We start from the raw sequence: 12,788 nt of genomic DNA, 5'->3' as shown, positions 1-12,788 counted from the left end.
CTATTCCCTCATCCCAGTCCCTGCCACCCCCGTGTCCCCAGCCTGGCGCCGTTCCCCCACCCCAGCCCGTGCCACCCCCGTGTCCCCAGCCTGGCACCGTGCCCCCGTGCCTCCCACCCGTGCGGGGCTCCGCGGAGCAGTCCAGCGTGGGGGGCAGCCCCTCCTGGCACAGGGCGCTCTGCAGCCGCTCGAAGGCGTGGGTGGCACCGTCGGGGTCCCCGCTGTCCCCGGGCACGTCGCCATCGGGGGCCTCCTCCTCCAGCCAACCTGGGCACAGCGCCTCGGGCCCTGCCCACTCCTGCTCCGCGGGGCTGGGCACCCGCTCCGGGCTCGGCTGGGCCATCGAGAGCTGCGGGAGCAGGGACCGCGCTGGCACGGGGCTGGCACGGGGAGAAGGGGGTGGCACGGGGCTGGAACTGGGAGAAGGGGGTGGCACGGGGCTGGCACGGGGTTAATGGGCTTGGGATGGGGCTGGAACAGAGCTAGGTGGATGGCATGGAGTTAAGGGGCTGGTATGTGGGGCTGGCACGGGCTAAAGGGCTGGTATGGCGTTGGCACGGGGCCAAAGGGATGGCACAGGGCTGGCATGGGGCGAGCGGGTTGGCATCACGCTGGTATGAGGCTTGCATGGGACTAAGGGACTAGCACGTGGCTGGCACAGGGCTGGTGTGGGGCTGCCACGGGTCTAAGGGTTTGTTATGGGGCCGGTGGTTTAGCATGGGACTGGCGTGGGGCTGGCACAGGTCTGAAGGGCTGGCATAGGGGTGGTATGAGGCTGGCATGGGGCTAATTGCTTGTCACGGGGCTGGCACGGGGCTAAGGGGCTGGTACGTGGCTAACGGGCTGGCACGGGGCTAAATGGGTTGCCATGGACTGGCAAGGGTGTGGCTCGGGTTTGAGGGGCGGACAGGGATCTAAGGGGCTGGCGTGGGTGTGGCACGGAGTCGTCACGGGGGCAGACACCGGGCGGGCACGGGGGACACGGTGCAGACGCAGCGTGGGGGCACCGGGCGCCGCTGCCACCCGCGGGTGGGGGTGTCACGGTGCCGGGGGGGCTGCGGGGGGCCGGGCACAGCGCCACCGCCTCGGGGACAGCGGGGCAGTGCCAGCCGCCGGGGCCACCAGCTCCCGGACAAAGCGTCCCCTTGTCCCCGCGGGGTCACGCGGAGGGTGGGCACAGCACACCACGCTGCCCCGCGCCAGTGCCCGGCACCGCCGGGGTCCCCGGGGTGGGCACGCACCTCCGCCCGGACCCCCCACCCGGGGGCCACTCACCATCCTGGTGACAGAGGGGCTGCAAGAGAAGGACAGGCAGAGTCAGCGTGGCTCCTTGGGGACCTGCCACCCCCCCGGCCACCCCTCCCCAGTGCTGGGAGACCCCTCTAGAGCCCCCCATGGGAGGACCCCTCCCGCAAAACCCCCCAGAGCCTGGCACCCTTCCTGGGGCACACCTGGGTGCCAACTACGGTGTCCCCAGCTTGTCCCCTCGGTGCCAACCCCAGCGGCCCCAGTTTGTTCTCTCAGTGCCAGCCCCACAGTGCCCATTCCTGGTGTCCCGAGGTTGACCCCTCTGTGCCAGCTCCAGTGGCCCCAGCTTGTCCTCTCGCTGACCACCCTGGCGGCCCCAGATTGACCCCCCGGTGCCAGTCACGGTGGCCCCGGGTTTTCCCCTCGGTGCCAGCCCCGGTGGCCCCGGCACCTCCGGCTGAGCCCGCCCAGGGATTAGTGTAATCCCGTGCCAGCTCAGCACAGCCGGGGGCACCCCCCCTGCCCCGGGGGTGCCAAGGTGCCCTGGGGGTGCAGACCCAAGTCCCCGGGGTGTCCCCGGCCCCAGGGTGTCCCCAGTCCCAGCAGGTGCCCGGCAGAGCTGGCACGGAGGGAAACTGAGGCACGGAGCTGAACGGTGCCCGTTGGCAGCCACTCACCGAGGCACCCCCCGCCCCCCGGGGTGCCGGGACCTCAGGGGTACACGGCGGGGGGTGTCCCCAAGGGGTGGCCGGCACCCGGGAACAGGGTTGGGGGACACACTGCTCGGTGACATGGCACCAGAACCCCCCAAAACCCATCCACGGGGCAGCCACCGGGGTCCCTCCGGGTCCGCGCCCCCCCCCCAGCCTGGGGACCTCCCTGTCCCCCTCCACCCCCAGCCGGGAGGTGGCCCTGCGGTCCCCAAGCTGGGACAGCCGTGTCCCCCGGTACCTTGGGGTGGGAGCCGTGGCCTGAGAGCGCGCAGGGGACGAGGGCTCGGGGACAACTGGCACAGGGGACACCGGCCGGTCTGGCCTTTAAACACCCCCCCGCGCCACCCCGGGGTGCCAACCCCCGGCCCCGTGCCCCGGATTAGGCGACACAGAGCCCCATTGTCCCCTCTACCACCTCGCGCCAGGCGCTGGCACCTCTGCCCGTGTCCCTGTCCCCGTCACCAGGGAGGGACACGCTGCCATCGCGGGACCCGGGGCGTGGTTCAGCCCGCCGGGGTGTCCCTGTCCCCCTGTCCTGTGTCCCCAGGCTGGGCACGCCCTCCTACCCCCCCGCCCCGGCCCCCTGTCCCCAGCGTGGCGGAGCTGCCAACACGCACGTCCCCGGGCTTATCTCCAGCTGCCTGCGGTGTCACTGTCACCGCCACCACCACCGGCAGGCACGGGGCCACCAGCGCGGCTGCTGCGCCGCCGGGTCCTGCACGCACTGTCACCCGCTCCCTGTCACCCGCTCCCTGTCACCCGCTCCCTGTCACCCACGCTGTCACCTGCACTGTCACTCGCACCTTGTCCCCTGCACCATCACCTGCAGCCTTGTCACTGTCACCCCATCACCCACATCCTGTCACCCACAGCTTGTCACCCACGCTGTCACCTGCACCCCGTCACCCACACCCCCCCATCACCTGCACCCTGTCACCCACACCTGGTTACCCTCACCCTGTCACCTGCACACCTGCACTGTCACACCGCTCTGTGCACACACACACACACACACGTGTGCACACACCCTGTCACCCTGTCACCTGCATCCTGTCACCCACACCTCGTCACCTGCAGCGTGTCACCTGCACATGCGCACACATGTGCACACAGGCGCACACACACATGTGCACACAGGCACACACACACACATGTGCACACACACACATGCACACACACACGTGCACACACACACACGTGCACACACACATGTGCACACACACATATGCACACACACACACGTGCACACACACATGTGCGCACACACATGTGCACACACACACATATGCACACACACACCTACACACACACACATATGCACACACACACATATGCACACACACACATGTGCACACACACACGTGCACACACACGTGCACACACACACATGTGCACACGCACTCATGTGCACACGCACACATGTGCACACGCACACACATGTGCACACACATGTGCACACACACACATGTGCACACACACACACGTGCACACACACGTGTGCACACACACACATGTGCGTGCACACACTTGTACACACACACGTGCACACACACACATGTGCACACACACATACATGCACACACACACACGTGCACACACCCCGGCCTGCACCCCGCTGTTCCTGCCCTCCCTACACCAGCACCCCCCCAAGAACACACACACACCCCTCCCCCGGATCACCCGGACCCCCACCCAGCACCCACCGGCGGTGGCAGTGGCGGTGTCAGTCTGTCCCGGTGCTGTCACACCCCGGCAGTGGCTCTGCCCGCTCCGGTTCCTGCACTGTCGGGGTCTGTCGGGGTCTGTCTGTCTGTCCCGGTGCTGTCACACCCCGGACGCTCCGGTCCCAGCGGTGGCGGCGGCGCCTCCTGCCCGGGCGGGGCGGCCCCGGGCGGGGCGGGACCGGGGGCACCGGAGGGACCGGGGGGACCGAGAGGGGTGACAGGAAAAGGGGACAGCGAGGGGCCCGTGGCTGCGGAGCCGGGATGGCACCGCGGGGGGACGGGGACAGGGAGCGAGACTGGGACACGGGACGGGGACAGGGATGGGGGTAGGGGACAAGTGACCGGGGACAGGGACCGGGCCAGCCCGAGGTCACCCAGGGCCGGGTGTAAAACTGACACCGCGGAGCAGAAATGTCAGGACCGGGGCAGGCCCCGGGAGCTATTCCCGACCGCACCCGCACGGCTGGAATGGCGCACAGGGAATGGCAGGGGATGGCATGTGGGCAGTGGCACGGCACGGCATGGTGCACAGGGAGTGGAACACAGGGAATGGCATGGCACGGCACAGGAGAATGGCATGTCTTGGCGTGGCATACAGAGAATGGCATGACAGGACACAGCATGGCATGGGGAAGCATGGCACGGCATGGCACAGCCACTGTGGGCAGGGGGATAGGCAGGGGACAGGCAGGACCCCATCCCTGGCACTGCCACCCTGCCCGAGCCGTGGCACAAACGTGTCACCCTCCTCCGTGTCCCCAGCGGGAGCCCGGCCTTCGGGCTGTCCCCGGGGTGGCAACAGCTTCCCGGCAACCGCCCGGTGCTGCTCCCGACGGTGTCCCCAAGGCCCCGGGGCGGGGACCTCCCCGAGCTCTGCCAGGCGTCGTGGTGTCCCCTGGTGTCCCTCTGTGTCCCCTGCGTGTCACCCTGACCCCACTCCTGGGGACCCACTCCTGCCCTGGTCCCTCCTGATCTGCCCCTAACTCCTCCCAGCTCCTATCCCTGTGCTCCCAGGACTAGGATACGAGTGCCCATATCCCCTCGTGTCCCCTCCGTGTCCCCAGGACCGCAGTCCCGGGGAGCCCCACCTACCCCGAGGCTGCCTCCCCCACTCGGTCTCTGCCCGCCCAGGAACGGGATGCGAGTCCCCGTCGTCCCTCATGTCCCCTTTCCCGCGATGTCACCTTCGCCGAGATGTCCCCTTTCCCAGGATGTCCCCCTTCCCGGGGTATCCCTGTTCCCGGTGTGTCCCCCTATCCAGGGATGTCCCCCTATCCAGGGATGTCCCCCTATCCAGGGATGTCCCCTTACCCGGCTTCTCCATCTGCCACGCATGTCCCACCTCCACGGGTGTCCTCCTGCCTCTATGCCACCGCCGTGGCTCCCCGCCCCGCTCCCCTCCATGTTTGTCCCGTCTCCCATCCCCATCGGCGCTGGGATCGGGACACCGGGACGAGGGGGCCACCGAAGCGCCGCGGTGACTCCTCCGAGCCGGCAGGGGGCGCCCCCGGGCGCGGGGGGGAGGCGCTCTGGGCGGGCGCGCGGGGCGTGGCGGCGCGCGGGCGGCCATGGCGGACACCGAGAAGCTCAACCTCGACTCCATCATCAGCCGCCTCCTGGAGGGTGAGGGGTCCCCGCCGCCCCTGCACCCCGGGATTGCCCCCCGTCCGCCCGCGGAGGCCCCCGGGGCCCGCCCGGGCCGTGCCCCAACCCCGCGGAGGGGAGTTTCCCGGCCCGGGCCTGGCGGGGGAGGGGGGGGGGTGTTAGGCCGCGGTGCTTTTGGGGAGGGGGGTCAGGGCCGGGTGGTGTTTGGGGCGGGTCCCCAAGGGGTCTGGAAGGCTGGAGGAGTCCCTGAGGAGTCTGCACCCCCGCGAGGGAGTGGGGGGGGGCGAACTGGAAGATATGGGGGGGTCCCCAAGGGGTGTGGGGGGCTGGAGATGAACCTGAGGATATGGGGGGGTCCCCAAGGGCTGTGGGGGTTGGAAGTGAGCCCGGAGGATATGGGGGGAGTTCCTAAGGGATCTGTATCCCGGCGGGAGGGGCTGGGGAATATAAGGGGGGTCCCCTAGAGATGGGTTGCTGGCGGGGTTCCTGAGGCACTGGCGGGGTTCCTGGGGGGTTCCTGGGGCACTTTAGGGGTCCCTGACCCTGCTCTCTGGGGTGGGGGGCCAGTCCAAGGGTCGCGGCCAGGGAAGAACGTGCAGCTGACGGAGAACGAGATCCGGGGGCTGTGCCTGAAATCCCGGGAGATCTTCCTGAGCCAGCCGATCCTGCTGGAGCTGGAGGCACCTCTCAAGATCTGCGGTGAGGGCTGGCTGGGTGGGTGGGGGGTCCTGCACAGCCCTGTGCTGCCCGCGGGAAGGCAGGGGGGCTGTGGGGAGCTGGGGGTCCCACTCACAGCCTGTCCCCCCCCCCCTCAGGTGACATCCACGGGCAGTACTATGACCTGCTGCGGCTCTTTGAGTACGGGGGCTTCCCCCCTGAGAGCAACTACCTGTTTCTGGGGGACTACGTGGACCGGGGCAAGCAGTCTCTGGAGACCATCTGCCTCCTGCTCGCCTACAAGATCAAGTACCCCGAGAACTTCTTCCTGCTGCGGGGCAACCACGAGTGTGCCAGCATCAACCGCATCTACGGCTTCTACGACGAGTGTGAGTGCCCAGGCTGGGCCCCCCAAGCCCCCCAGCTGTCCTCATGCACCCCTCACCTGCTGCTGTCCCAGTGCTGTCCCACCCCAGCTGTGACCAGGGTAGTCCTCCTGCCCCCTCTGCCCTCCCCCATGTGCTCCTGCCCCCCCAATATCCTCCTGCCCACCCCCTTGTCCTCCTGCCACCTCCTGCCCTCCTGTATCCTCCTGCCCCCTCATGTGCTCTTGTCACCCTCTCTTGTCCCCCTGTCTACCACTCCTGTTGTCCTCCTGTCACCCCGTATCCTTTTGCTCCCTCCCCATGTCCTCCTGCCCACCCCCATGTCCTCCTGCCCCCTCTGTGTGTCCTCCTGTACCCCAATATCCTGCTGCCCCCCCATGTCCTCTTGCCACCCCCCCGTGTCCTCTTGCCACCCCTCCTTGTCCCCCTGGCCTCCCATGTCCCCCATCCACCGCCCCCATTGTCCTCCTGCCCACCCCATGTCCTACTGCCCCTCTTTGTCTTCCTGTCCCCCTCCACATCCTCTTGCCACCCCTTGCCCACCCCTGTGTCCTCCTGTCCCCTTCCATGTCCTCCTGTCCCCCTCCACATCCTCCTGCCCTCTCCCCATGTCCTCCTGCCCCCCCGTTGTCCCCCTGCCCCACTATGGTCCTCCTGTCCCCCCACATGCTCTTGCCACCCCTCCTTGTCCCCCTGACCCCCCATATACCTCATCCACTGCTCCCATTGTCCTCCTGCCCACCCCACGTCCTACTGCCCCTCCTTGACTTCCTGTCCCCCTCCACATCCTCCTGCCACCCCCTCCTGTCCTCCTGGATCCCCCTGGCCATCCCCAATATCCCCCTGCCATCCCTGTGTCCTCCTGGCCACTTCAGTGTCCACTTGCCACCCCTTTGTCCAGCCCTGTGTCCTCCTACCCCCCCCCCATTCCCACCCTGTCCCCCTGTGCCCCCCATCACCCACTTCAGTGCTCTCCTAAGGACACCCCCAAGTCCCCATTGTCCCTCAAGGACACCCCCAAGTCCCCATTGTCCCTCAAGGACACCCCCAAGTCCCCATTGTCCCTGTGCAGCCAGAGCTCTGCCAGGTCTGATGGACCTCGGGGCAGCTGCCTGTGCATCACCTGGGGGGCTAAAACCCCTGTTGGGAGCCCCACACACCCCTAGGTGCCCGTTGTCCCCCAAGGACACCCCCAGATCCTCACTGTGCCCCCCAGGCAAGCGGCGATACAACATCAAGCTCTGGAAGACCTTCACCGACTGCTTCAACTGTTTGCCCATCGCCGCCATCGTGGACGAGAAGATCTTCTGCTGCCACGGAGGTGGGAGAAGAAACCCCTTCCCAGGGATCTGGGTGGGGGGCTGTGGAGGGGCGGGATCTCCGTGCTGAGCTCCGGGGGCTCCCCTTCCCCGCAGGGCTGTCCCCAGACCTGCAGTCCATGGAGCAGATCCGGCGGATCATGCGGCCCACGGACGTCCCGGATCAGGGGCTGCTCTGTGACCTGCTCTGGTCCGACCCCGACAAGGACGTGCAGGGCTGGGGGGAGAACGACCGCGGCGTCTCCTTCACCTTCGGGGCCGAGGTGGTGGCCAAGTTCCTGCACAAGCACGACCTGGATCTCATCTGCCGGGCACACCAGGTACCTCCGGGACCCCCAAAATATTGGGGAGGGCCCCCGGAGCGGGGCTTTGGGTGCCCAGTGGGGGTCGGGTGTAGGGCAGGCGTGTGTACCCCGAGGATTTGCCCCCCAGGGGCGGTGTGTGCTCCAGGGGTGGGTCCTGAGGGGGTGCTTGCCCACTTGACTCTGGGGGGTTGTTGTGAGTGTGTAGGCAGGATTTCAGGGGGGATTCACTCTGGGATTTGGGTATTTACCCTAGAGGGGTGAGATTTTACCCCAGGATTTGGGTATTTACCCCAGGATTTGGGCATTTGCCTGGAGGTGGATATTGGCCCCAGGGGGGAAGATTTGCCTGACATTGACCCTGGGGGGGTGAGCATTTGCCCCGTGAGGGTCAAAATTTGCCCCAGGGGAGTGAGTATTTGCCCTGGGAGGGCAGTATTTGCCCTGGGGGCCTGGATATCTGGATATTTACTCCAGGGAAATGGGAATTTGCCCTGAGTGGGCGGGTATTGACCCCAGGGGAGTGGATATTCAGGAGGGGAATATTTACCACAGGACGGGGGGATGGGTATTTGCCCCTGAGGTCGCACAGTGGTCCCGGGGGGGTGGTTATCTGCCCCGGGGGTGCTCACAGCGTGCCCCCCTCGTGCAGGTGGTGGAGGATGGCTACGAGTTCTTCGCCAAGCGCCAGCTCGTCACCCTGTTCTCGGCCCCCAACTACTGCGGCGAGTTCGACAACGCGGGCGCCATGATGAGCGTGGACGAGACCCTCATGTGCTCCTTCCAGGTGGGCTGGCCAGGGGCAGGACACCCCCAATTCCTGCTGGGGAGGCTGGAGGGAGAGCGGAGGGCACCGAGGTGTTCTGCCCTGCAGGCAGGAGGGGAGCGGGGAGCTGGGGCAGGGTGGTGCCCTCATGCATTTCTCTCCGCCTTCACCCCTTTCTGACCCGTTTCTTCCCCCCCCTCACCTGTTTCTCCCCCTTGCCCCCCAGATCCTGAAGCCGGCCGACAAGAGCAAGGGCAAGTACGGGCAGTTCAGTGGGCTGAACCCCGCCGGGCGCCCCGTCACCCCCCCCCCGAAACTCTGCCAAAGCCAAGAAATGAGCCGTGGGAGGCCGCCCCGGCTGGGGTGCTGCCCACCCACCCCCCTGTCCCCCTCCCCACCCCACACCCCCACACACACACACACAGAATCAGGTCGCTTTTCTTTCGACTCAAGTTTTTTTATTTGGAGGATCCTGTTTCCCCCCCCCCTCTTCTTCGAGCCACGCTCCACCAAAGCAAGTCCAGTGCCAGGGCAGGGAGTGCTGGGGCGAGGGGGGAGCCCGGAGCCCAGAGCCCAGAGCCCAGCCCTGGGGTGGCAGCGGAGCGGGGGGCGGGAGGAATTTTTTGGGGAATAAACTTGTAATGAATCGGGTCACTGGGGGGTGCCTGTGGTGCTGGTCGGATGCTGGGAAGGGGGGGTGGCAGTGGCTCGGGGCTCAACATTCTCCATCGCTGTCCTCTGCCAGCACCTCCTGGGTGGGGGCCAGGCCGGGCCCCCCCGGAGTCAGCACCGAGCCGAAAAACAGGGAGCGGAACTGGGGGGAGAAAAGGGGGGGTTCAGGAGGGGGCTGTGACCACCCCCTGCCCCCAGGCACACCCATCCCAGACCTTCTTGTGAGGGGGGTTCAGGAGGGGGCTGTGACCACCCCCTGCCCCCAGGCACACCCATCCCAGACCTTCTTGTGAGGGGGGGTCCCTGGCACAGCTCCGTCCTCATCCTCTTCCTCCTCCTGCTCCTCAGGGTCGCTCTGGGCTGCCCGGGGGGTGTGCAGGGGGAAAGTGGGGCTGGGGGGGCCCCCGGATGCCCCCTCACAGGCACTGGTTTCCAGGGCAACCATGTAGGACTCGAGGTCATCAGCGAAGTCGTCGGCTGGGGTGGGCAGGTGGGACACACTGATGGGGAGGGAGCGAGGAGACAGGGGCAGGATTGGGAATGTTCACTCTGGTCCCTGCTGCGGGCAGCTGGGGGGGTTCCTGTGGGACTCACCCGTTGGTGGGGGCGGGGAGGGAGCTGCTTTCCAGGTCAGAGAGGGTGGCCAGCACCAGGTGAACCTCCAGCACGGTGTCATCCAGGGTGAAGACCACCGGCCTGGGGGGCACAGAGGGGCTGAGGGTCGGGGGGACACAGAGGCAGGGCTGGCACAGGGTGGGGGGCACAGCACCCCCTCCTACCTGCCAGGCTCATCGAAGTGGATGGTGAGGAGCAGGTTGGAGGCCTCGGCAAAGGTCAGCAGCCCCTGGGGACAAAGTGGGGGGTGAGGGGGGGGCTGGGGGGCAACACGGGGCTGGGGGAACCCAGCAGGGACTCACCCGAAATTCCTTGAGGCAGAAGGTGATGCGGGAGCCCGGGGACACGGTCACTGACTGGAACTCATCCTCAGCCAGCCACAGCTCCGTCACCATCGTCTTGCTCAGCTCTGATGGGAGGGGAAGGTGGGGGGGGGGAGCTGTGAGGGCACCCCAGGGCAGACAAGGGGCTACTTCAGCCCACAGGACTCACCTGCCTCGTCCTCCACGTAGTTCCGGAGGCTGATCTTGCCCCCGGGGCCAGTCCCCAGTGTCACCTCAGCCAGCGTCGGGGGGAAGTGGACCACAGCGTCTGCCAGCACGCTGGGGGCACAGGGGGTAGGTGAGGGGGGCACATGGAGGGGGGCTGAGCACCCCAAATCCCACGGGGCCGGCCAGGATCCCTCCTTCCTTCCGCCCTCATGCCCCTCTGCCCACCCCGGTGTACCCCTTTGTCCTGCCCACCCCAGTGCCATCCCCGTGGTGTCCCCTTGTTCCCCCCTCACCGTGCCGGGGCACAGAGGCGGCTGGAGCAGCGCTGGGTGTCGAACACGGCCTGGAGCCGCTCGCACTCCTGGAAGGCCAGGTTGTGTGTCTTGGTGACACCTGGCAGTGGGGACACGGGCTCAGCGGGGCAGCACACGGTGCCAGCACGTCCCTGCTGTTGTGTCACCCCCCTGGCACTCACCATACTTGCAGTGGAGCTGCAGGACCAGGCGGCTGGCGCGGTGCTTGAGCAGGATGAGGCATTTCCCCACCGACTTCTCCAGCGAGGGCAGCGAGCGGAACACGCCCAGGAAGGACTGTGGGCAGGGGATGGATACAGGGACTGTCACCTGCCTGAGAACAACGGGGAGCTCGGGGGGTGGGGGGTTCCCGGGCAGGGGGGCCGCACCTTCATGTGGACTTTGCATCGGAAGCGCTCGGTGTGGGGCGCGGGGCCGCCCGGCTCGTACAGCTGGAAGAAGAGGGGGGCGAAGAGGAAGGAGGCGAAGGCGGAGCGGGAGGAGTTGACGGCGCGCAGGGACAGCTGGGGGACACGCACACACAGTGTCGGCGCTGCCTGAAGGCACTGAAGGGGGCCCGGGTGCCCTGCCCAGCTCCCCCAGCTGCTCCGTACCCCCTTCTCCGTGGGCTCCAGGTACAGCTCGTCGCCGATGCGGGACAGGGAGTGCACGGCTCGGCCCAGCACTGGGAAAGAGAGGGTGAGTAGGGGAGGTGAGGCAGGGCCTGGGGGACCCCCCCATCCCCCGTGCCCCCCGCTCACCTTTGACGTTGCCGCCGGCGATGACACATTTCATGGCACCGGGCGGGCACGTGGGGGCTTCGCGCCACCGCCCCCAGGCCCCGCCCCCGCGCGGAGGCCACGCCCCCTCCCCGCAGACCGCGCCCCTCAGTGACGCCTGCGAGCTAGGCCACGCCCCCTGCCACGAAAGACCACGCCCCCCCGGTGGTTCCGCCCCGCGGCCTCACCGCCCCACTCCCTTCCCCGGGGTTTTTGGTTTCCCCGCTCCTCGCCCCGCAGCTCCCCGCCCTCCCCAGCGGCCCCGCAGTGGTCTCGCCCGCTCCCCCGCCCCCCTCCAGCCCCTCCCGGTGGTTCCGGCCGCTTCACCCCCGCCGGTGCCTTCCCGGCTTCCCGCGCCCGCCCTGCGCCCGCCGCCTCCCCATTGGCTGCGAGTGCCGCTCGGTCCCGCCCCCGCCGTGTTCCGATTGGTCGGCGCCGGGGGCGCGCGTGACGGCACGGCGCGAGAGCACCACGTGACCGGCGCGCGGGGGGGGGGGGGGGGGGGCCCCCCCCCTGCTACCGGGGGGGGGCAGATCCCGCCCCTCCCGACTCGCTATTGGTCGGCGCTCGGAGTGACGTGCGGCTCGCCCAATGGGGCCTCGACGAGCCCCTCGGCGCCGCTCCCCGCGCCGGGTCCTTCCCGGGGCTTCCCGACCCGTCCCGGGGCTCCCCCGGGGTCGTTCCTTCCCTGTTCCCCCCAGCCCCTTGACCCCTCGCTTCATTCCCAGCCGCATCCCGGGCGGGGCTGCCCTCCCGCAGCGTTGCCCGCTCCGCCCGGTGCCCTCGCCCCTTCCCGCATTCCAGGTGCTTTCCAGGAAGGGATACAGCTCCCTGGAGCTGCGCCGGTGCTCCCCGGGGTCCCGGGGGTTTTTTGATCCCTGCCTCCCGGGGGCAGGATGCTGCTCCCACGTGTGCAGTGGTTAATGGTCTCTCTCCCTGCTGCAGGTGCTGCTGGCCGAGCATCCCGGAGAATCCTGGAACGGTTTTGGTTGGAAGGGACCTTGAGGTCCATCCAGTCACACCCCCCTACCATGGGCAGGGACACCTTCTGCTAGACCCAGTTGCTCCAAGCCCTGTCCAGCATGGCCTGGAACACTTCCAGGGATGGATTTTGGGGGTGTCCCAGGATTCTGCAGCGGGGGGGGGGGGGGGATGCTGTAAATTCTGGGCTGGCCAGGTATATCCATAGGTTGTCCACAGAATCCCAGGATGGTTTGC

At 67.9% G+C, this 12,788-nt stretch overlaps 2 protein-coding genes and 1 long non-coding RNA gene across 3 annotated transcripts; 1 reads left to right on the top strand and 2 right to left on the bottom strand.

Moving 5' to 3' along the window:
* Positions 1–171: 171 nt before the first annotated feature.
* On the bottom strand, positions 172–3,788 carry LOC113940331. The gene is made up of 3 exons (XR_003525429.1): positions 3,665–3,788; positions 1,276–1,294; positions 172–349 (listed from the first exon to the last, which is right to left on the bottom strand). It is a non-coding gene; the product is annotated as an uncharacterized LOC113940331 (long non-coding RNA).
* Positions 3,789–5,217: 1,429 nt separating this feature from the next.
* On the top strand, positions 5,218–9,073 carry LOC113940333 (serine/threonine-protein phosphatase PP1-alpha catalytic subunit-like). The gene is given in 8 exon segments (XM_027631465.1): positions 5,218–5,308; positions 5,858–5,989; positions 6,106–6,336; positions 7,550–7,654; positions 7,749–7,972; positions 8,607–8,741; positions 8,947–9,024; positions 9,026–9,073. Coding segments are annotated over 8 exon segments (993 nt in total). The 5' UTR covers positions 5,218–5,253; the 3' UTR covers positions 9,059–9,073.
* Positions 9,074–9,156: 83 nt separating this feature from the next.
* On the bottom strand, positions 9,157–11,643 carry LOC113940332 (cell cycle checkpoint control protein RAD9A-like). Its single transcript, XM_027631464.1, has 11 exons — positions 11,553–11,643; positions 11,406–11,476; positions 11,181–11,315; positions 10,974–11,088; positions 10,792–10,891; positions 10,500–10,609; positions 10,310–10,416; positions 10,172–10,236; positions 9,987–10,088; positions 9,676–9,892; positions 9,157–9,534 (listed from the first exon to the last, which is right to left on the bottom strand). The coding sequence occupies exons 1-11, from the start codon at positions 11,584–11,586 to the stop codon at positions 9,436–9,438; spliced, it is 1,155 nt and encodes a 384-aa protein (XP_027487265.1). The 5' UTR covers positions 11,587–11,643; the 3' UTR covers positions 9,157–9,435.
* Between the last annotated feature and the right edge of the window lie 1,145 nt (positions 11,644–12,788).

Source organism: Corapipo altera, unplaced genomic scaffold (assembly GCF_003945725.1).
Source record: "Corapipo altera isolate COAL_440 unplaced genomic scaffold, ASM394572v1 132822, whole genome shotgun sequence".
In the NCBI taxonomy this organism is placed as follows: domain Eukaryota; kingdom Metazoa; phylum Chordata; class Aves; order Passeriformes; family Pipridae; genus Corapipo; species Corapipo altera.
Note: the sequence above shows the minus strand (reverse complement) of the source record. Positions and strands in the feature narration are given on the sequence as shown.